The 24,697-nt window shown below is 37.5% G+C and overlaps 3 protein-coding genes and 1 long non-coding RNA gene across 10 annotated transcripts in view; 1 reads left to right on the forward strand and 3 right to left on the reverse strand.

Annotated features, from left to right (window-relative positions):
• Window positions 1-18,920, forward strand: part of b3galt1b (UDP-Gal:betaGlcNAc beta 1,3-galactosyltransferase, polypeptide 1b) — a 208,406-nt gene extending 189,486 nt beyond the window's left edge. For 3 of the 4 annotated variants that reach the window (XM_056271462.1, XM_056271461.1, XM_056271463.1), the window contains 2 exons: window positions 14,114-14,151; window positions 17,699-18,920. In XM_056271462.1, coding sequence (XP_056127437.1) covers window positions 17,912-18,907 — 996 coding nt within the window. In that variant the 5' untranslated portion in view covers window positions 14,114-14,151; window positions 17,699-17,911 and the 3' untranslated portion in view covers window positions 18,908-18,920. The remainder of the gene's footprint in view (window positions 1-14,113; window positions 14,152-17,698) is intronic. The other variant, XM_056271464.1, reaches the window with a different exon arrangement.
• On the reverse strand, window positions 3,477-7,404 carry LOC130105453 (E3 SUMO-protein ligase KIAA1586-like). Its single transcript, XM_056271460.1, has 2 exons — window positions 6,195-7,404; window positions 3,477-6,047 (listed from the first exon to the last, which is right to left on the reverse strand). Exon 2 carries the CDS (start codon window positions 5,620-5,622, stop codon window positions 4,528-4,530), a length of 1,095 nt encoding a protein of 364 aa, XP_056127435.1. The 5' UTR covers window positions 5,623-6,047; window positions 6,195-7,404; the 3' UTR covers window positions 3,477-4,527.
• A 3,812-nt stretch (window positions 18,921-22,732) lies between the features above and the next one.
• On the reverse strand, window positions 22,733-23,711 carry LOC130105459 (uncharacterized). Its single transcript, XR_008809606.1, has 2 exons — window positions 23,608-23,711; window positions 22,733-23,485 (listed from the first exon to the last, which is right to left on the reverse strand). It is a non-coding gene; the product is annotated as an uncharacterized LOC130105459 (long non-coding RNA).
• A 185-nt stretch (window positions 23,712-23,896) lies between these two features.
• The window catches only part of stk39 (serine threonine kinase 39), a 151,727-nt gene continuing 150,926 nt past the window's right edge, over window positions 23,897-24,697 (reverse strand). For all 4 annotated transcript variants that reach the window (XM_056271450.1, XM_056271448.1, XM_056271449.1 and 1 more), the window contains one exon: window positions 23,897-24,171. In XM_056271450.1, the coding sequence (XP_056127425.1) occupies window positions 24,097-24,171 (75 nt within the window). In that variant the 3' untranslated portion in view covers window positions 23,897-24,096. The remainder of the gene's footprint in view (window positions 24,172-24,697) is intronic.

The raw sequence follows: 24,697 nt of genomic DNA on the forward strand, positions 1-24,697 counted from the left end.
GACAGTAGCCAATAATTATGTCTGTCAGGAAAGTTAATCAAAGAACAAAGGTAACAGAGAAAATGACTCACTGCTCTTGAGTAAAGAATATTCATGGAGACATAGAGCTGTATTAGCTGTATTATAATTTCATGACAGAGAGCTATTAGTATCAGTGATACTGACCTTCATTCATAAAAAGATGCCATTAAACAAGTATTTATAATATACTGTCTTTATGTTGCTTCTACATTAAAGCTGCAGTAGGGAGTTTTGAGAAAATGTTGACTTAGCCTGAAAATTTGAACAAGCACAACTTCCAGGTCCCACCCCCTTGCTCTCTGCTGCACTACAGCCCTGCCTCCATAGCTCGTCCTCCACAGCGGAGCCTGTCGTGAACGCGCAGGCTAGTAAACAGGGCCACCGATGACGGCGGATAAAAAAGTTATATGGCACATTCACTAATAGGGACTAAACGTCAATAATATGCTTTACATTGACTATGGCCTGCCCATACTTTGACTACAAACTTGGTCCTCAAATCATTATGTATTTTGCAATACATGTACCTTTATAACATTGCACTCTTTCTATAAGTTATAAATAGCTAGTAAGATAACGTTAATATAACGGTAACTAACGTTACTGTATGTAAGTAATTATTCTAGCGATATATAATGCTAGATAAGGTGTGCTAGTACATTATTTCAGCAACATGACAAGCCAGTGAATTAGCAGGTTTCAATTGTCGCTTAGCAGAGTGCGTGACATTTTATCTACATGTTATGCGGCTAGAGTTTTGACACCGAGTCAATGGGCTCTGTGTAATTCTTTCTTTTTCGCTTGTTTATCGTCATCAGTCTTTTTCCTTTTACCTCTTTGTTTTATGAGCAGGTGTCACTGGAGAATTGGCAGTTTAGGTTGTTTCTCCGTCATAAGCACAGCTGCAGCACGCCGGCAATCTTGAGTTTGAACGACGGCTCGCTGTGCAAGAGAGGGGTGTGATCAGCGCGGACACGAGCGTGATTGACACTGCTAAGACATTCCTCCTGGCTCTGATTGGTTGTTTCTGACCGGGAGCGTGTATTTCTTGCAAATGGCAATAGCTGGGAGGAGCCAGAAGAGCTTGATTTTCTACTGTCAGGACATAATGACAGTTTTAGCAAATACATTTTTTCAAAAGTTACCTACAGCAGCTTTAAAGGGATAGTTCACTTTGAAATTAATTTTTGATATGTTTTAGCTTACCTCAAGGGCATCCAAGATGTAGGTGTCTTTGTTTCCGCAGTAGTTTCAATTTTGATATTTTTAGGTCAAACCGTTCTTGTCTGTCAGTCATATAATGCAGGTCTATGGTCACCACCTCAAAGAGCATGCACAGAGAAGTCCAAATTAAACATGATTTAATGACTCGTAAATGTAAGTACACATTGAGGCCTAAGACACGAAACGAGCGGTTTGTGTGAGAAAACGAACAGTATTTATATCGTTTTTACCTCTTGTAACGCACAGACCGAAGCGCCCGCGCCCTCAGATCACTTGGATGTGGCTGTGGTTACAAGAGGTAAAAACGATATAAATACTGTTCGTTTTCTCACACAAACCGCTCGTTTCGTGTCTTAGGCCATCAATGTACTTACATTTACGAGTCATTAAATCATGTTTAATTTGGACTTCTCTGTGCATGCTCTTTGAGGTGGTGACCATAGACCTGCATTATATGACTGACAGACAAGAACGGTTTGACCTTACAAGAACGTGTTTTAGCTTACCCTTGAGGTAAGCTAAAACATACCAAAAATTTATTTCAAAGTGAACTATCCCTTTAATTTGGAGATTAACTGTGAAATGATTACATTATAAAATATATAATGTAAATATAAACCTATAAAAGATGTGTTTTTAATTGTGATTAATCGCGATAATTTTTTTAATTGATTGACAGCACTATAAAAAATATTAACAAAATGTTGCAAAGCTTAGTAAAATACCAACTCAAACTTCTATTGTAATCAGTTGTACGTCGAGTCTCCTCTGCTCTTTTTGTGTGAGATGCACTAAGTGTGTGATTCACAGCATCTGCGTATGTTAGAGGGTTTCAGATCATTCACTTACGGACTCCATAACGCTTACAATGCTCCCTAAGTAGACTGTAAACAGCAAGGCAGCTCACTAGGTTTTGGAACGGAGTGTGCATGTTTAATTTTCTCAATTGATTCAGCTTCAGACGGGGGTCCCTAAATAAATCAATTCATGTACAAATTCATCAGCTTATGAAACAAAAGCGTGTGCAGCTCACGCTTTCATTCTGTAGCAACAAAAACCAATACGTGTTTCTATCAAGCTTCTAAAGAAAGAAATTAGCGGATAACAGCCTCATTTACAAGAGGAGCACTGCATAGTGGCGCTTGCAATTGGCTAGTAATTATGCAAAACTATTGATGAAAAATATTTGAGAAGAGGTTAGTCGTAAGATATGAAACGGCTTAAATCAATGCGAGAGAGACTGAAAATGCTATTATGATTAAAAGGCAATCTGCTATTCCTGCCACTGGTGGGTGAATTGAGAAAAATGACTAGCCATAAAATTTTGTATCAGCCTCAAAACGGCATAATGGGATTAGGATTTCATAGCGGTTTTCTCGTGCATTTGTGGCAAACCGCACAGGTGTCACTCGGGATGAGTCGGGCTGTGTCTGGGGGAATCTGCACCTGTCACAACAACAACCTGAAGATGGATTGTGATTGTGTTCCTCATCAGACTCTGGATCTCAAATCTCTTTTGCTAATATAACTGTATTCTATTTATTTATTTTTATTTAATGTTTATTTGACAGGGAGAAATGCATAAAACATTGCTTTATAAAGAATACAAAGTAGATGCCATGCATACAGGTTTCTAGCCATGACTAATTTGCAACCCCTGTCCCTGGTTAGGCTTATAAAATTAAAACAGAAATTACAGAGTATTGAGTTTAAAATTTATAGCTATTAAAATACTTATAATGGAACAACTTACAAAAATTCTGGAAATTAAAGGAACTGGTTTCAACAGGCCAGTTTAAACTCTTGCTCAAAAATTTGGAAATTAAATCTATGGTTTGTGAATGTTTTTAAATAGTCTTATGAAATTGTCTGTAATGTACTGAATTGTTGTGATCTGTGCCGCTGTCTTGGCCAGGACTCCCTTGAAAAAGAGATTATAATCTCAACGGGATTTTCCTGGTTAAATAAAGGTTAAATAAAAATACATACAATAAATAATACATCCCATACATGAGATAAGATAAGGGCTTAAGTAGATGTAGAGATCACTATAAAAAAGAGTCTAGACACATTTAACAATACAAGAACACAAAAGTGCATATGTCTGTGCGTGCTAACATATGCAACATAATGTTTGTATGCATTGTGTTGTATCCTGTACAGTCAGTGTTCACAGAGTTGTTTCAGTTTCAGCCATTGCTTTAAATGTGTATTAAAACCAGTGATGTAGTGGTGCCTGGAGAAGTGGGTATACTCTTAATTTATGCGCCAATATTTTTTTAAGCGTCCCAGCAAAGGATGAACGCTCTGTGTTTTAAACAGTGGCATGTAAGACTAGTCTTGCATATTAGTTCACTCCAAAATGGGCCAGTAGTATTTGCACATTATCACTTAACTTTCGCTACTTAACCTCACGGAGGTATAATAATAAATATTAGCCACAGAAGAGGTGCAGTTTTTGCAATTACCGTAATACTGGCCCGTCTGGCCCACAGACTATAGGAAGAGAGACAACTAAATAATTATGTATTTTGAGTGACTATTCCTTAGTCCATCCACACATGAAAATTGGACAATGAAACACCATGCTTACTTCATCTTGAATATATCATATTAGATTAGTTTATTTTAACATTAAAATATCATTATCATCATCATTAAAAAAAATTAAACAATATATTCAAAACAATGTTAAAACATAACAATATATATAACAAAAATATATACATTTTACACACAATGATATACTCATGCAGGGTTTCTAAATAAGTGCTTATATTTTTGGCTCAAGGGACTTAACTTCAGTAGTGCAATTTCATAAATATGAAATAAATAACTGATTTTGAATTTATAGTCAGGCTTTTGACAGGTTTAAAAACCTGCACAGTACTGTCTACCCCTGTACTACAGTATATTCCAGAAACACTTGCTCTCTGCAGGGGTTTTCACACTGCACTGTCTAGAACGCACAGAAGAGGCAGCACGGTGGCTCTTCAACCAGGTCCTTGTATACTTTCTAGGATCAAACTTTGAAGTAGGGGGTCCGTTGATGTTAATCATCATTAAGTTTGATATGTTTGAGACCAGTAGGACAGCCCTTTTGTCTGTGCTTATATTGTTCATAAGGCTAAAGTTCCTCTCACACTCTGCTGTGCTGACAGGGAATGTTTTCATACAGTTAATGAGTGGTTTCAGGTCATTGGGCTCACTGTTGGGCTCTTCCAGTAGGTCCCGCATCCCATTCAGTGCTTGGTCTGTGCACAAGTTAAATCGCTTGCACAGTCACTTAACTTGTTCTTCACCATGGCGGACGCTGGGGTTTGATGGCCATTTACTCTGATCAAGGATGCTGAGGTCCTTGATGGTCTCATCTTCGAAAGACAAGCCTTGCTCAAGATTGTTCATAAGGCTTTGTAAGAACTGTCCTGGATTGATAGACTTGAGCTTTGTATTTCTTTTCAAGGCTATACATCGATACACCCCACTCTCTTTTGCTTCTAAAGCCTCACCATATTTCTCACCTGGACTCTCTTTAAATGAATGTATCACTCTGATTGTGCGTTTCAGCAGATGCTCTGCTCTGAGGAGAGTTATAGAACGAGCCTGAAGCTCCTGTGACAGGACACTTAGTTCATGGAGTGTGTCATACATGAGCCCAAGGTCACAAATAAATTCAGGACTTTGAACACGGTCCAGTAAACCTCTGTACATTTGCTTTTCTGTGTTGGACCTCCTCTCATCAGAACAAGCATTCTTAAAGTGCTGCACAAGAGCTCCCAGTGATGTCCAAACAGCATGAACAGTCCGAAAGCTACTGGCCGCCCAGCGTACATCCAAGACTCTGCCAATGCGAAGAAGTTGTGAGCCTACTTCAGCTGCTGCATCTTTGAGTTCACGCTCATTTTTGTTTGACATACTATACAGAGAATATAGCTTGTGCATAAAAGCTTTAAAGTGATTGACCGAGTTTACCTCATCAATTGCATCTGACACAGCTAGTTCAAGTCTATGGTTCATACAGTGCCATGAAAAAAGCTTTGGGAATTTCAAGGTCAACCTGGTTGCTACTCCTGACTTTTTTCCTAACATGACGCTGGCGCCATCAGTCACAAATGCTACCCAGTTTTCAAGAAACCATTCTTCTGTAAAGCCAGCATTAGTTAAACAAGTGAGTAAACCCTCTACTATGCCATCTGCTCTCTGATTGTCCAGTTCAACAAGCTCATGGAATATGAATTCAGGGCTTTCTTCTTCTTGGACTGATGCTTTAACTGAAACTGTCATGACAGCTTTGTGACTTAAAGAAGAGGCCTCGTCAATTAGGACAGCTAATTTACTCGATGATGCTATTATGCTATTGATGATTTTGCTCTGCATCTCATTGGCAACATGTTTAATTATTTGTGTTGCACTCTAACGTGAATGAAGTATTGAGCCCATCTTTATACCAATCAATTCCTGCAGCTCAATGAGGCTCTCGTAGTCAGAAAAGGGTCTGTTCTTTTTGGCCAAATGGTAGGCTGTTCGAAACACAGCTTCGGTTTCCTTCAAGTAGGACTCAGTCATAGCCTCCACCACATTCTCAATGACCGCTTCTTTCTGTTGTTCTCTCATCTTCACAACTTGATTGTGCACCTTAGACAAAGCATGTTTCCTCACCTTATTTCTCAAGACTGACAGGCTTGTCTCTCTACTTCCCTGGCCAGATGCTTGAATTTCAAAGTTCATCCATTCTTTTGAGAGAGATACACCTTGCTCCTTGACGATCCCAATGGAGTTCACACTGCTACAGACCAGGCACCCTGTGAAGCATAAACAATGTAACTACTGTTTTCATATTTGTATGTGTGTCCATTTCTCCCACATACATGCAAGCACACAAATTGTATATTTCTCTGTGTTCACTGCATTTTAGAAGCTGTCAAAACTAACAATCTACCTAAACTTACCCAATTTTTTGTTTTTGTATCCTAACCAAGGGTACTTGGATTTAAAATCTTCTTTTTGTTTGGCTGTCCACAGGTCTGGGCAGTCATTACTGGTATCTACATAAAAAAACAAAATAAAAAAACACAACAACATGAGTGATTGAATTATGGGCTATACTATATAATAAACATTTATATATATATATATATTATTTGGGGCTATACATGTAACAAATGAAACAATTACTATAACATGAACATTACTATATTGAGTTCATTGCCATGAGAATTTCAAACAGCAAAGGTAGCTGTCAAAATAATAAAAGCATTCAAGTAATGCATATTATATTGAAAGCAGGCACTCTTGTGGTGTGGGATGCATTTTCTTGGGCCAGACACACATTTAAAAAAAATAACATCTTAAGTGTTCAACTTCATCTTTCACTCTTAATGAAAATCCCCCTTCCACGTATAAGTGGTCACTAAATGGTTTAATTGTGTCACAAACTGTGACAATAGCATGCTTTACATTTAGCAGTGGCATAACTGGGGTCCCTAAACATTTAACAGTCAGTTGCACGCAATGTGAAGAACTCTGAATTGGCATATTATTGAGTCAACCAGAGTTTACAAACAATGCGAAATCTAAATTTATTTGTCACTGAATCATTCATTCAAGAGATTCGTTCAAAAACACTGAATCATCCAGTAATCAAGCAAGTGACGTTTTTATGAGTGAGTCATTTAATCATTAATTAAAACGTAAAATTGAATTTAAGTTGTGATTCTCAACTTATCCAGAATTGTGCTGCTCTACTCCAACTGACTGTGTATCCTATGACACGCACTGTTTTACACAGTGATGGGCAAATGGTCATTTCGAGCCCTGACAAATGTTATTAACAAAATTTACAAGGTCTTGCTATTAAAAAATGCTCATCTTGATTGACGTCTTCATTCAAAATTGAAGTTGAAAAGGCAGCATCTCTGTCACTGTCGACTGGGGTGGGGAACGGAGCGGGAGCGTGCGCGGGCGCTGTCGCTTGGCTATCGGTAGCTGAGCTGCTGGCTAACAGCACCGATGTATCGTTACAAAGTCGTTTGTTATTATTCTGAAAACAAATTTTTGTTTGAGTAGTTCGCTTCATCTTTCTTATTAACTCATTGATTAAATATTCTAAAGGCAGCAATATTTAAAAATTGCATTGAGAATTGTCAAAATTCCAGGCAGCGAATCAGGTAGTGATTGACAGTGCTCTGGTCCAATCTGGCGTTGGGCGTGCGTGCGGGTGGGGGTCGGGTAATCAAGGGATCACTGCATCCGATTGGATTAGCTACTAAATGATGCACATCAGAGGGGATTTAGAAGTGGGTATACGCAATGCCAACTGAAAAAGAAGTGGGTATACGCCGTATAACTGCGTATACCCTGCACTACACCACTGATTAAAACCCTTGAGTTCTGTCAATGTACAGACAGGAGCCATCTTTGGAAAACAGTCTTGACTAATCAAACCACGAACGCCATTCATACAGTTCAGCTCACTTAGCACGTCGTTCGTGGTTTGATTAGTCGAGACTGTTTTCCAAAGATGGCTCCTGTCTGTATACACGAAGTGGACTGTCTTCATAAAATATCTTCTTATTAAACAGTCTGTACACTTACAAAGTTCTCAATGCTTTGTTTTGCATGTAGGGACCCTCATTATGTTACTGTGTTCGTGTGGGGCTATTTTGAGCCTTGTTAGTGGTATTAACTAGCGATTTCTTTTTACTTATTAAATGCCCCCATTACTACACTAAACAGTTTTTAGAGATAAAACTCTTTACATTCGATTATCATGAAAACAAATCTCAGAGAACGGTTGACTAGGTACCAATGTTTTATTAGACCAAAGGTTAATTTTGCACCGGAGTTCTCCTTTAATTTCGGATGGTAAAGCGTTCCACAAATGTATACCTCTTACTGAAAATGATGTCTGACCAAATGTTGTTCTACGTTTTGCGACTATAGACCTTATGTTGCCACGCCCCTTTTCCGCGCTGAGCTCATTGTCTTTTGACTTCCGGTTTGTATTTTCACAGCGATCTTGCCTAGTTATGAATGATTGGCTTGTTAATAAAAATTCCCAAGGTCCATTTGTTAAGACATATGCTTTACAATGTTTATCATAAACATTACAATGCTCATGATAACTTTCGTTAACTCTACAATAAGTAAATCAACTTCACCAGCTAATTACTCCTGGACAGCGATGCCATAAAAATATACAGAGCGACCGCAAAAACGGAAGTTCAAAGACAATATTCTAAAGATGGCTGCGCCCTCGTTTCTCTGGTGCATAAGGTCGATACAGTTTCCACTTATTGTGCCTCTAGTTTTTATTCTGCTCTTTTGTTTCTCTACTAGTTGACAGAATATTTCTGGTGCAAGGTTGTTCACACAACTTAAAAATTAGTTTTAGAAATGAAAAATTGACAAAACTGTCAAAACTCAATATATTATGCTTCCGTAGAATGAGGCAATGGTGCCATCTTACAGGTTTCTGGTCCATTACTTTTAGTGCCTGTTTATATAATGACCTAATGGGTGTAATTGTGGTTTGGTTGGCTTGACCCCAAACAGTTATGCAATACGATAAATGAGAAAATATGAAAATTTGTTGCAGGACAATTCATTGAACATATTTTTTAAAGTGCACCAGTTCCTAATGTTTCCGTGATCTTTAAGTGTAATTATTTGGAGGTTTTAATTTAATCAAAAGATCAAATTATTCCAATAGTCAGCTTGATTGTCTTGATTGACAGCACACACACACCATATATATATATACAGTGCTTAGCAAAAGTGAACACACCCATGCTAAAGTTGACTAAAAAGAGGAATATAAAATCATCTTTTGGAAATTGATCTTAATGCCTTAATTTAAGAAATGAGGAAAACTCCAACCTTTAAGGACACCAATTTTCTTTGTGAATTAATAATGTATCGTAAATAAATAAATGTTCTTCCTTAAAATACAGGGTGCATAAGTCAGGACACCCCTATGTTAAATTCCCATAGAGGCAGGCAGATTTTGATTTTTAAAGGCCAGTTATTTCATGGATCCAGGATACTATGCATCCTGATAAAGTTCCCTTGAGATTGAGAGATTGGCATGGGGTACTTTCCATAAGATCATCTCTCAATGCAAATCAAACAAGCTATTAGGCTTACTGAAATAAACCCATGCCGATCTCTAGGTCTTTATTCAGACAAATAAGCGTTTTTTTTTTTTTTTTTTTTTTTTTAGGATTGATTGGATTGCAAGGTATTCAGAAAACATTCGAAATGGAAAGTCATTGCACATCATGCAGAGCAAAATTACTACAAACATTTTTTCCCTTTAGAATGCATGTAGGCCTATGTATAAAGATAGTAAATAGGGGCAAATTGTGAATCAATGTTGACTTTAATCTTCTTGGAGCGATTATGTAGTTTTCCCCTCCTGGATTTATTTACAGCAATTTTAAACATGCCACAATTTCTTTAAGTCAATCAAAGGTGCTTTAAAACCCCACGGCAAATCAATAGCAAAATGCATTTGATCCAAGAGTTAGCTTTGAATGTGTCGCCGGCTAAAAACAATTAATAAATTGAATCCACACACAGTTTATCTGAATCGAGCCGAGATCTGATGCCGTTTCTTGTTTTAACAGGGGCATTTGGCCTTTTGAGGTCTTTATCTGCTTTTACAGACACAATTTTCTCCCTGGTTCCTGATAAACATTCTGTGATTGTGAAATTATCTCATTCAGTTCTGTGTGTGTGTGTGTGTGTGTGTGTGTGTGTGTGTGTGTGTGTGTGTGTGTGTGTGTGTGTGTGTGTGTGTGTGTGTGTGTGTGTGTGTGTGTGTGTGTGTGTGTGTGTGTGTGTGTGTGTGTGTGTGTGTGTGTGTGTGTGGTGCTGGCATCTCATCTTGAAGGCTACCTGGCGAATGATGTTATCTTGAGACAAACCCGAAACTTTCATTTAAGGTTAATATGTATGTTATATAAAAGCGTCAATGCAAGTGAATGAGAGAAAATAATTATTTTCTGATCCCGTTTGAATTTTTTGAAGGTGCCCACTTGAAGACCCTAGAGATGTCCCCTACTCGGTTCAATCCAGACGGTTGTCGTGCTGGTCCTGTAGTTGCAGCCGTCGCGTGCGCTGACGCGCCAAGTACACTGCAGCCGTTAACGCCGGACAGAAGGGGAGTCACACCACCTTATGGAAAGAAGCGTAAATGGGTGAAGCATAGTTTACTGTAAAGCTACGTCTTAGTTTTGCTTATCTTGGCGAAAGCCAAGTACAAATCAGCATGAAGTTTTAATATCTACTCTCGTGTAATGGAAATCGTGCCATGAATGTGAACATATGTTGTCTGTGAATTTTTTATATAATTTCTCATGTAACGAGTTTGACAGTATATTGTTTGATTCTTTGGCTAGCAGTTGTGGAATAGACATAACGAGAAAGACTACACGTCGCATATGTGACGTCACCGCATAACACATTTTCCCTCCACAAATCACGGTGCGATAATCTAAGGAATTAGATCGAGATGCCTGTGTGTTTTGTACCCAAATGTCATTATTCAAAGAAAGGGATGTTTAGCGGGATCCGTGTGCTAGTGGTGGTGACGTATATCAAACGCGTCGAAAGCAGCGAAGAGTTGTAGTCCACAAAGTGCTCTCACACAAAGTCTAACCGTATGAAAATTCTACCCGCTAAATTGTAGCATTCTTTACACGAAAATTTATATAAAAAATATACAGACAACATTTGTTCACATTCATTGCAAAATTCAAACGGGATTAGAAAATAATTATTTTCTCTCATTCACTTGCACTGACGAATTTTCAACCTAGAGGTCCAGCGGGGTAAGGGGCGGGACTTACCAGCTCTATAGGACAATTTAGTTTGAATAAACAAGCAGACACTGATTAGCTACTGGCTCTACGTTTATTTAACATGAACAGCAAGACAACTAGAAGTGAATGTGGTTTCCATTAAATGTATCACACAGTAAACAAATCCTTAACTAACAAAACAAACAAACGTTGCAATGAACATGCTTTTTTTTAAATAAATCACACACAGTAAACAAAACCTTAACGAAAAAACTTTGGAATGAACTTTGCAATTTAGACGCGCAAACTGCGTGCCGGTGCGGTGAGACGTAGCCTACATGCTCGGGCAGATTCGGCTTGAAGTCGGTCATCCTCGGACGCGCCGCCGCGCGCGCTGTTACAAAAAAAAGCCGTGCACACAGCCAAGCCAAATGGGGTCTTGCCGGTCGTGCGCACCGAACGCGTCATTTTTGCCGCGCGCACCTTCGCGATCGTGCGGACGCGTCGAGTATAAACAAGGCTTTACTCCGTGTCAGCGTGCGCTCTGATCGGTAAAGGTGCACAGACCTCTCCCGAATCATCTCCAGCAGTAGCAGCCTCCGTTTCCCTCTTAAGCTGATATTAGTATTTAAACATTCTCTACGATAAAAAATGTTTGTAAATAATATTTTAATAGCACGGTTTTGGCGGTTATAGAGTTCTAATGACGGTGTTCAACTATAACCGTCGGTCTCACGGTTATATAATAACCGTCACACCCCTACGTCACGCCCAGTCTCACGTTCCGGCCCGAATCCCTCTTATTTATTTTACTGTACAGGATTATAGAGGCAATCGCAGTGATCAGAGAAGGGCTCATTCAGCCCATCAGGCAATTGTTTAAGCATGTATGGGTTAGATAAACGGGTATTTTTAACATGAAATGTTGCGCAATGCACCTTTAATGTGAGTTTAGCAGTGAAGGAAAGTTTCACCAATCCTGGCAGTGTGAAGCTAATGCAGCATTCATATCAGCATACAAGCCATGAAGAGAGTGCTGCGACTTTTGCAGATTTTTGCTTTATTTTTTGGGTGAGATTGTTGATGTTATTTAAAGTCAGCATGAAATCAACACTGACCCTATTTATTTTCTTAATGCATGTTACTGAACAATTGTGAACAATTTTTGTGGGGTGTGTGTGTGTGTGTGTGTGTGTGTGTGTGTGTGTGTGTGTGTGTGTGTGTGTGTGTGTGTGTGTGTGTGTGTGTGTGTGTGTGTGTGTAGGAAGCTTTAAATTGATCACAAGTGACTGTAAAGACCTTTATAATGTTCTAATAGATTTCAAATAAATGTTGTAAATGTTTGAATCTTGAAAAAAAAAAAATGGTCATGTTTGCTCCAAAATATGAAGTAGCACAACTGTTTTCAACATTAATAATATTAAAAAACGGTTTCAGCAAATCATCATTAGATGATTTATTACAATTAGAATGATTTCTGAAGGATCATGTGACACTGAAGACTGGATGATGCTTAAGGAATGATGCTTAAAATACCGCTTTGATCACAGAAATAAATTACAGTTACAAAAATATTACCGTGTAAAATATGACATTAAAAATGTTGGTATTGTTTATGGATAATTTCTCTTCCATTTTCCATAGAATGGCTCTGCATAAGCAAATGTGCTTCTTAAAAAATCTGCCTTCCATTAAATCATTAAAAATCATTATAATACTTAACAGATCATTAGCTAAAGTACATTTAAATATGATTATGCATTAAAATATATCAATCAAAATTTCATGGCAACTCTCTGAATGTACTAAAGATCTGTTGAGAATTATATGTAATGTTTAAAAATGAAAAAAAAAAAATGTACATGTTATAAAGGAACTGCTATTCAGTTTCAGTGTTATTTTGGTCTCTGAAAGAGGAATGTGATGTGAGGCATTTCTAATGCAAATCTGTGGGATTTTCTCACCTTTTTTCTCGCCTGACAAGTGAAAATCCAGTACCTGAGAAAGTGATTAGAGTGTGTGTCCAGAGCACAAAATAATGTTAATTACACAGCAAAGTTGAATACTTTGTGTTAGGGATTTGTTAACTTACAAATACTACTAATAATTTAGGAAAATTCTGATGAATTCTTTTAAAATATCCCCTTCAGATGTGTAGTATACCCAAAGATCAATACTTGAAACATCAGACGCTGGTTTTTTTTTCTTCTTCTTTTTTTCTTGCTCTCGAGGAGCTCTTAATAGTGGCACCCGGTCCGTACAGTGGCGCTCACACTCTTCATCACTGCCAGATCTGTTTAAAGCGGACCGGCTCTGTGACGCCTGCCATACGTAACTTCTCTATTCAATCTCCTCTATGAGCTGTCATTCTGCTTTCTCATCATTGAGCTTCAGAGCTCAGTTTAGGCATGTTAACTAAAACTAAGCATTGCTGAACTGATTGAGAAAGACAGCGTTTGAAACGGGTCCCATGAAACAAAGCGGGTGGGAAGGCAGATCAGGACCGACACCGCTGAGAGAATCAGAGAAACTGGATTATGGAACAGGAGTGATGCTCCAATGCACCGGGGCTAGTTGTCACACATGGAAGTTGTTGTCAAGTTGAGCAAGTTGTCCTGTGTATGTTTATTATATTGTTATATGCGACAGGTTTTACATTTAAATGTTGGAATTTTATTTAAAAAATTATTTCGTTTTTTAATTAATTGTTTTGTGCATTATAATTGTTTTGTTTAAATTTAGCTGAAAAGTCTATAATATGCCGTTTTAATGTCAGGTTTCCAATTGTAAAATGCTCATATGTATTTATTTACATTATATTAAATATGTACTTACATTATATATATATATATATATTATTTTTAATTGTATAAAAAAGTGTATATATATATACTTTTTAATATAATTTTACAAATATATTTTTTTAAATATATTTTAAATCTTGTTAATTTTTACAAATGTAGGCTATTTGAAAAAAATGTAATAGTTATTTTTTTAGAATGTTATTATCAAATGCTTATAATTTAAAAAAAATTATAATACTTTTTCATGTTTTCTTTTTCTAGATGAGGCATCCTCCAGCTATATACTATAATGATAAATGGTGAGTAAAAGCTTGTTGATGGATAAATTAAATAATAATATAGTATATATATACAGTACATGCAGTATATGTGTGTGTATGGATATATATATATATATATACTGTATATATTTGTGTGTGTGTGTGTGTGTGTAAATTTTGTTTATGGTTTTATTATAAAAAGCTATTTTGCACTATTTATTTTTAGTTCACTTTCCTGTGCCTTGCACATATTAATTTGCGAGGTAACACTTTCAGTCAGATGGCAAACCGCACATTAGCCACACAAAAAGTAGCAAAGAGTAATTCAGCCATTTCAATTTTGTTTGGATTATATTTCAATAAATTATTTCTTTGTAAAGCATCCCGGTGATATTTTCTCACTTCCATAAATGCGCTGATTGGTTATCTTCCCCACTGAGAAGAGGATTCGGCTAGAAAGCCGCTATATGTCGACACAGCTCTCTTTATCAAACTTGAATCACACAGCACTCATTTCCATACAGGCAACACAACTGCTTTCAAACATGCACATTCTCCACCTCTTATTCTTTAATGCTTTCTAACATTAACAATCTCCTGCGATGCGGTGGATAAAAATCATAATATTTGTTTAACTGTCTATTCCGAGATTTGGTTGGGTGGGGGGTAATAAGCCGGTGTGCAGTGTACAAACTGTGTGCCAGCAGGAGGGATGCTCTGTACTTACTCAAGTAACCAATCTTCCACACGTTTGGCTGATTTCTTTCTTCTCCTCTCAAAGGGACAGTTCACCCAAAAATGAAAATTCTATCTTTATTTACTTTATTACACGTTGATATTTGTTTGGAATGACCTGAGGGTGAGTAAATAATGACAGAAGTCACATTACTCTGAAGCATTTAAAAAAATCAAAACAATCCAAATGAAGCATGCATTCCAAGTCTCTTGAAGTCATATTTTATTCAAACTCATGAAAACTATCTTATCTGAAATGTTCCAACTTTCAAAGGCAAAACACTACAGGCAAAACCATTGTTTTTTCATGCGCTATAGTCAATGTTGAGATTTTGGGCTAGTTTGAGACTTCTTTCAGACTAGAGTAAAGAAAAACATCCAAAACATTTACGTTATCTATTCTCATCTGATTTCAGTCTGTTTAAGGGCTGTTTTCTGTTTTCTCCTGCACTGAGCCAGAAATCTCCACTTACACCAAAGAAACCTTCAGAATATAGACAGGAATAAAACTGTGAAGTTTGGTGTATTTGTTCATATCCCATTCACCTGATTCATAGAACATTTTATTCAAATCATGGTGAATTTGTGAGTATTTTCTGATTTATGGAGTAATAAAAAGAGATAAAAAAAATCTTCTTTGTAAAAACATTTAATGTCAAAAAGATGAATATTAGAATTGTGAACCCGGCTTCATCCAGTGTTCAGATTTCTGTTCTAGAAATGTATGCAAATGAATGCATATTTAATCAGATAATGCTCAAAACGTGTAAGAATCATAAACTTCTGTTGGTCACAGAACTTTTTTTTTTTTTTGTTGCCATAATCCAAAAGCCAATGGGAAAGTCCAATTGTCGACAATATAAGTAATGTTCTCAGACTTAAAATGACTAAACACATTTCTAACATGGTTTAAAATAAGTGATAAGACAGTAGAACTGCCCACTCACTTAAGTATTTTTATTATTTCCGATGTTTCGGCAGACAACCAGCCTTTGTCAACTTCTTACAGAATGGAAAACACCATAAATTGATCTCACCTGTGAGTAATTGTTGGTTTTATGTCAGATCAACTCATTTATAAGAAAAATCCACATTCAAACCATACATGGGACCAACGTTTTGCTGAGCATAGCCATCCAATTACTTCATTACTACCACCATTACTACCATCCAATTACTTCATTACTACCATCCATTCATTACTACCATCCAATTACTTCATTACTACCACCATTACTACCATCCAATTACTTCATTACTACCACCATTACTACAATCCATTCATTACTACCATCCAATTACTTCATTACTTTATATAGGAATGAAGAAGGTGCCCTTACAAAGAAGAGGAGGTGATTTAGATCAACTTTTACTGAAACGAGAAGCCTTTTGGATGCACTAATTAAAAACTTTGGTGCCATATTGTTTGAATGTAGATTCAAGCTGATTTGAGCTGTTTCTTATAAATGAGTAAACTTAATATCTATTGGATTAAAATTGATGTGCACTTAATGTGGGTTTTATTATGTTGGTGCTCAACTGTTGATGTATCCTTTGCTCTCTTAATATAAACTTCAGAAAGAGTCTTTTAATTGTTTGCTGGCTGATGTCATTGATCTCACCTGTGGGTAATTGTTGGTTCTAGTTATGGTGTTCTCCATTTTGTAAGAAGTTGAACTTTGACAAAGTCTGCCGAAACATCTGAAATATTAAAAATACTTAAAGGATAATTCCGGTATTTAGCACTTTGAGTCTATTTTCCAGTTTGTTTTGGATGAACTAGAGTGGTGGACACAGAAATTTTGACGATGGGTTCTGTCTCGACTTTTTGACTATTTTAGAATCGCCTCTGAGCGCTTCAGAGTGGCTTTCTATGGGCATACTCAAACATGTCCTTAAAACAACCCTTAACGTTCGTTTTCAAAACTGTGCAACTTACCGAGTGGTTAGTGGTGTTCGTTGATGTTCCAAAACAAGTAGCGTAGCGAAATACAGTTTCTGTCGTGTTTTTATTTGGCATTTTGTAAAATCGCATTGATGTCTGTTGGAGGACTCAGTGCTCGTTGATATTACTGCGCTACCGGAAACGGAAAGGGGTCTGTTTACATTTGGTTGTAGTCTTTTCGCTCGGTTCTCCGTCTCTCGGAAGGCTAGCGTGAGCTGAGCAACTGCGGCAAAGTGGTTGTCGCCATCAAGTGGTCGGGAGTGTGCTAACGCTTCAGACTCAAATATCGAGCGGAAGTTTATACGCGGTTGTGAGGTATTTGAAAAAAATAGTTCCACTATAGCAAATAACACGTAATGAAATCATACATTGCGCCGATATATTTGTTTTTAATCATCAACGAAAACCACTAACCACTCGGTGAGTTGCACAGTTTTGAAAACCAACGTTAAGGGTTGTTTTAAGGACATGTTTGAGTATGCCCATAGACAGCCACTCTGAAGCGCTCAGAGGCGATTCTAAAAGAGTCAAAAGGTCGAGTCAAAATGTCTGTGTCACCCACTCTAGTTCATCCAAAACAAACTAGAAAATAGACTCAAAGTGCTAAATACCGGAATTATCCTTTAAGTGAGTGTGCAGTTATACTCTTGTCTTTACTAAGTTATTTTCTTCAACTTGCACCTCAAAAAGGTGTGTGTTTGCTTCAGCTATTGCTCTATTTAAAATAGTGATAAATCATGATATAATCATCTTTTTGGTTGTATTGATTTAGCCTTTTTTTATAGGCCTATAATTGACTTTGGGCAATGACCATGACCAACTGGAAGATAAAAATGATTGTGTCCATTCTGCAATCCACCAACAGTTTTGTCAGTAGTTTTCAACAGTTGCGGATTTGTTTTTCAGATTTCCGTGGAACATGCAGAAGAGTGTCAGGGAGCATTCAAAACCCTGCAACAAAATCCCACCAATTTTATACGAGGAACAGACAGCTCTGACAGGTGTTGTCTAGCTGCACACAGATGCCGCTGCGTTCTGCATTTCTGCCTGGGGAACCATCACTAATGGCTGCGGGGCCGTCCGAGATCTACAGCTCCAAGTGCACGTAAATGCATCAGAATGCCTTCAAAAGTGTCATGCCTCTACGTGTTGACGGTCGTTTGTTGGGCCAGCGCTCTGTGGTATCTAAGTATATCCAGACCCACGTCATCCTACGGAAGCCAACTGTCCGCGCCGGCGCGTAAGGCGGCGAAAGCGCTCAAGAGCAACGCCACCACCCCCTTCGGCAACATCAGGACGCGTCCGCTGAACCCGCACACCTTCGATTTCATCATCAACGAGCCCAAGAAATGCGAAACCAACGTGCCCTTCCTCGTCATCCTCATCACGACCACGCACAAGGAGTTCGACGCCCGCCAGGCCATCCGGGAGACGTGGGGTGACGAGAGCACGTTCAGCGACCTCCGTATCATAACGCTGTTTCTTCTCGGGCGCAGTACGGATGCGGTGCTCAACCAAATGGTGGAGCAGGAAAGCGAGATCTTTCACGACATCGTCGTCGAAGACTTCATCGACTCGTACCACAACCTCACTCTCAAAACGCTGATGGGAATGCGCTGGGTGGCGACTTACTGCAACCAAGCCAAGTACGTGATGAAAACGGACAGCGATATCTTCGTGAACATGGACAACTTGGTTTATAAACTCTTGAAGCCGGCGACTAAACCTCGACGGAGGTACTTCACCGGGTACGTCATCAACGGCGGACCCATACGGGACATGCGCAGCAAATGGTACATGCCCAGAGACCTGTATCCCGAAAGCAAGTACCCACCGTTTTGCTCGGGCACGGGGTACGTGTTCTCGGCGGACGTTGCGGAGCTCATCTACAAGACTTCCCTGCACACCAGACTCTTGCATCTGGAGGACGTTTACGTCGGGGTGTGTTTGAGGAAGCTGGGCATTCACCCGTATCAGAACAGTGGCTTCAATCACTGGAAAATGGCCTACAGTCTCTGCAGGTACCGTAGAGTTATCACCGTACACCAGATCTCCCCTGAGGAGATGCATCGCATCTGGAACGACATGACCAGCAAGAAGCATCTCAAGTGTTAGTCAAAGATTGCCTGAGGACTTGTGTGTTTGTGCCCTTTTTAATACCCATGATGCAAAAGTTGCGACTTGGAGCCTTGGGACGCGCCGAGTTCCTTCTTAAAAAACTGTAACATCATCCTGGGGAATTTCAACAACCCCTTGGATTACTTTGTTTAGCAGTGGGATGAGAATCGGTTGGGGAAATATGCTATCCGTGTTAATATTATAACCGTGCCAGTCTGTAAAGGTTCAACATGCTGGAGTTTCTTTTGGGTTGGGATGCGCATCAAACGTGTCGGAGGAAGAGCGTTCACTTTTCTTTGCACATAACTCTGGTTGTACAAACGAAAGCTCCATGCAACGTTGCTTTGTTTACTGTATGTGAACGCGCCTGCATACTGTTTGTTTACATGTTCAAAACCGTCTTTTCTTGGAAAAGATAACGGCGATGTAGAGTTCGTTATTTATAAGAGGTATACAAATTATTTTCTTACTCCTAGAAGTTGAAAAGCCCATTGCTTCTGAACAGCTGACTCATGTTTGTAGTTCTACTGTAAATCTATATATCTAAAGTCATTAACGCTTGGTATCAAGTGTCATCTAGTGAGTATCTACTGTACATGGTCAACCCTGTAGAAACGTTGCTTTTGGAACGCAGTGTTATATAATGAAGCACTTTGGGTGAGAAACATGAAAAAAAAAGTGGATTTTTTTTCCTTCTCTGGAATTTGATTTAATTGAGGCCAAAATGTGATTCACATGTTTCATTATTTTTGTTTTGTTTCATTTTTAAATCGTCTGGATTTATTGAGGGGATGTGGCATTTAACTGTGAAAACAACAATGAACATTATAATCCCCATGGGTACTATTGTATTATACTGTGTATTTTTTACATAAAAATATATAACAATGTACATTGATCTTTTTGTATACGTTTTGCTTATTTATATTCAAAGATTAGTCAAATAGGAAAATACATTTATTTTATTCAGCCCTTGCTGAATAAATGATAAATGGACAAATGATCAAAAGTGATTTAGACTGTTACACAAGATTTTTATTTCAAATAAATGCTGTTCTTTTGAACTTTCTATTCATCAAAGAATCCTAAAGAAAAAAATGTATCATCGTTTTCACTTAAAAATATTAAGTAGCGCCATTATTTTCAACATTGATAATAAGAAATGTTTATTGAGCATCAAATCAGCATATTAGAATGATTTCTGAAGGATCATGTGACACTGAAGACTGGAGTAATGATGCTGAAAATTCAGCTTTGATCACAGGAATAAATTACATTTAAAAATATATTACAATAGAATTTATAGTTTAATCATAATTTATTGAATTTATTTTTTACAGTTATTTCAAATTGTAATAATACTTCACAATATTACTGTTTTTTTTACTGTATTTATCAAATACAAAATAGTTTTTTTTTTAAACTAAAGAAATTAAAAATCTTTTAAACCCCAAACATAAAACCCCTTTAACCGTTGTGCATGTATTTAATGGCAGCAGCAATATTAAAACAGACACTTATGTTCAATAAATACTAATATGCTGTTTCTAGTTCAAATATTTCAAAAAATAAAATTAAAATAAATTGCAGCCTGTGTAGCAAATTGTAAAACGTTTGCTTGCTTGGAAATGAAAAGAGTTTCTAACATTTCTGTCAAATTTGTTCAACTTTTCAATTTGACGTCTTGCCTTTAGATGAACGTGTTTGACAGTATAAATGTGCTGTGGATTTCCAGCAGTGTCCAACCCACTTTCACTCTTGGAGGATTTCGCCAGTCACTCATCCTGCCAAATGCCCACAATAGTGCCTCTTGGCAGACTGGTCAGGCAGCTCGAGACGTGCCAACCGGTGGTCTTGCCAAACTCCGTCTACACCCGTGACAAATAAAGTCTTTGGCGTTGTTGTGTGTGGCATAATGGAGCAAGTGCTTTAAAACAACCGATTTTCAATCAGGACTGGGTCTATTATGGGATGCCTTCCAGGAAGGCTGTTGTCAGGGTGGGATTAAAGGCAATCAGTGTATATCGTGTCAAAAATGGCACTTACCTTGAATAGTGGAACACTTTGGTGTCCCATTACTTTGAAATGGCGCCTTTGACCTTTGAGGGATGATCCAACAATTAAAATCACACATCACTGACATAACTGCTATTTATATATGTAAAGTCACAATTATAGTGTATATATATATATATATATATATATACACACATTTCACAGTCATTTCTTGTGATAAGTTGTGTACCCAGGAAGTGACATCATTTGGACACCTTCCACAGCATGATGGAAGGTAATAAAATAATCTCACTCCATTTTCTCGATTGTTTTAAATACTTTAAATTGTATTTCAATGTATTACCATGACTGAAAATATATCTGATGCATTTACTCTGCAATAGTTTAAAAAGAGTGATTTTAAGCAACCAAAGAACAAATCAATTAAAGCTGCAGTCTGTAACTTTTTTGGGTTAAAAATTATCCAAATTAATAGTTTGAGCAAGTATATGACTAGCCAGTGTTCAAAACTCTCTGCTTGCCGTAGCTCGATTCAAAGCGGTAAGCTTGTAATAATGTTATTAATTCCAGTGGTACTGGTGGATTTCTGTGGGAGATTCGAGCTTGTCTTTGCGTCATTACGTCACATCTGTACACATAAAGAAGAGTCTCGGCTAGTATAAGCTATATTGCGTGTGAGGATGTTGGAGGTGGAGATTTATAGCCTTTTCTCACAGCACTTGATATAATTAAACTTATTAATTTGATGGCGGATCCAAAAAGGTTCAAACGACAATCACCAGTGACAACTAGAGATTCACCCGCTGTAAAATGCAAAAGACTTTGAACTGAGAGTTTGGAAAAAGAGACTGCAACCGGCCCATGCGAAAACAAGGATAATATCGGAAGGGCTTTAAATGTAGTCGCGCAATGCTAATGTTGTTAACATTAACAATTTGAGAACAAAGTATAATTTGCACGGTTTGACGTGATATGATAAACGATCGTTAAATTTAATCAGCGCGATTTACTGCAATGTTTTTTTCCCTTAGTTGGTCAGAAGAACAATGTTACTTGTTCAGATGACATTTTAGGGTGAAAATTCATTTGTTGGTCATACTTACAAAAAGTATAATCTGTGATTCTGAATGCCAGTATCCACACCGGCGCGGTGACTAACAGCCTCACATTCTCCTCAAAACATTGTGTTCATCCGGGCTGTGCCGTGCCGAGGTACAACTCACGTAAAGTTGATAATTCCGCGAATGACTGCAATTGCAGATTTTGAACAGAGATGGCGACAAAGAGGAAAAACTACAGACTGCAGCTTTAAAATCCAGTTAAGTTATATTATTCATTTAAAAAAAAATCAGATATATAATGTAGATTATGACAGGCAAAAAAATTTAATATAATAAAATAATAAATAAAATTATATTTTAATTTACCACAAGCAATAATGTTACTATTCCTAAAAAAATAAGATAAAATAATAATATAATAAATATTATTATAGTGTGGACCAATATAAAACATAAAAAGCATACTAAAATCATCACCCATTTCTCTTTCAGATATTTGACCCAGCCCTAACTAGTTCAAGTACTCACATAAACGCTCAACATAAATCTGATGGTTTTTTACCATTTCATGAGGAGACGATTAGATACTTAAACACTGTAATGAAATCTCTTTCTGGGGGTTTGCCGGCGGTAAATTATAGCAATTACAGTATTAAAAAAACACACAGAGGCAGGCAAAAGATAATATCATAATCACATTATACGGTTAGGACCCTTTTTCTTCCAAAACACAGCCATGCTCCGGTTTAATAGTAGCAATTCTTTCTTTTTTTTATTTGTTGTACCTTCGCAGAAAGTTTATATTCTTTGCTGATTACAGAAAGGGAACATGGGCTGAATAGTTAAGGTGAGTACACGCATGGTATATAGAAAACACAAATCAACTTCATAATAATAATAATAAAAGTATTTAGTTAACATTATTTACATTTGGGCTGAGAACAAAATAATTTAATTCAAGCTACTATACTCGTTTTGGACACACAGATGGCTTTTCTGTCATTCAGTAGTAGACATTTGGTTTCCTTTACAAAATACTTCACGTTTGCTGATAGACAGATGCATTCTGGGTTCAAAAACAAACACATTCTAGTGCTGTAAAAATGACGCATGACCATCGACGGTCTTTTTGTAAATACAACACATCAGGATTAAGTGTGTGTAGTGGTAGCGATGACCTTGTTTGTCACACGACAAAGCTTTAACAGGTTAAATCTGGATAGTTGCGTCGAGTCAAAGCGCCAAAGGTGAAATCAAAGTGCATCAGCTGTTAACTTCAACGCGAGCCACCGACCAGTGAAAATACTATCGAAGAATCAGCGTCCTTCATGTTCAGTGTCAGTAGAACAGCTTCAAGCATGTCACCTACATCTCTTAGGCACGGATTTAAAAAAAAACAAAAAAACAAAAAACAAGGCACCTCTAGCATTGAAGCATCAACACTGTCCCGAAAAAATGAAGCAGCACGTTTGCACATGGCAGCGTTCGGTTCAGTCCTCTGGAAAAAGAAAGCAAAAAATGCAATATTCCCTTATTTTTCATTGGACATCAGAAGGTCTCTATGTACAATACAGTTAAAATGTGCTAAAATAAGAGTCAGAATGAAAATGTGCTTTTTACATTCAGAGGGAGACGTCTCCACTTCAGTTTTGTGGTCTACAATCTACGCATCAGATAAGCTACTCTTCCACATAAAAACAAGAGGACGTAAAATAAAAAAAATTAATTATTATTAATAATAATAATAATACGGTAAGAGCTCTGCTGAAGGCAGAGGTAACACAAAAACAATCATAATAATAAAAATAAAAACGTTCTTTTTTGTTTTACTAGCCATTGCCTCCTGAGATGATGGGCTCCTGCTTTGAACTCTGGGAAATGGGTGCTGGAATGTTTTGCTGAAAGGGAAAGAGGACGTGTGTTTGAATAAGAGCGCTGCGTTTGATTGAACGAGTGCAAACATTCGAGGGCGAGGGCAGGTGAATGGGGAGGAACAGGAACAGGAAGTGTGAGTTTGCAGCGGTGTGTGGTAGTGAACCCCGTCCCGTCGTCTCCTGCAGCGTTCAGTCTCGTCCCACAAACTCCCTCTGCTGTGGGAATGAGATGCTATCAGGTGATGCTCAGCTGGGCAAAGCCAATCAACTTCACCTCATCTGGGATCTCTGTGCTGTCACAACCAGACGCCTGGACACACACACACACACACACACACGCGTTAATGCAGCTGAAACAAATCACCGCCTTTGTGATTTCTGAAGCATTATTTAAAGGAATGTTCTGGGTTCAATGTGTTGAGCTTTTGTCAGCTCATAATGTGGATTTCCACAGACAATAATTTGACTATTGGTAAATAATATAAAATACAATAATAATAATAATAAAATAAATATAATGTCGAATATTGTAGATTACAGCAGACAATATTTTGACTCTTTGTAAAAGAAAAATAATAATATGATCAATATAATGTGACATAATGAAGACAACCACAGCTAATAATTTGACTAATAAAATAATACAATAAATATGTGGTGCAATGTAGAGTGCCACAGATAATAATTTGACTACTGGTAAAAATTTTTTAATATATTAATATAATGTGGCACAATGTAGAGTGCCACAATTATTATATTTTTTCATTATTATTTTTTACTTACAGTCAAATTATTACCGGTGGCATTCTACATTACGCCACATAATATTATATATA

This window comes from Rhinichthys klamathensis, unplaced genomic scaffold (genome assembly GCF_029890125.1).
Source record: "Rhinichthys klamathensis goyatoka isolate OS25496 unplaced genomic scaffold, OSU_Roscu_1.1 h1tg000320l_1, whole genome shotgun sequence".
Classification (NCBI taxonomy): Eukaryota; Metazoa; Chordata; class Actinopteri; order Cypriniformes; family Leuciscidae; genus Rhinichthys; species Rhinichthys klamathensis.

What these genes read in the sequence shown, in the direction of transcription:
- LOC130105453 (XM_056271460.1), bottom strand. Translation starts at nt 5,622, where the DNA reads ATGCAGAGCAAAATCATCAATAGCATAATAGCATCATCGAGTAAATTA.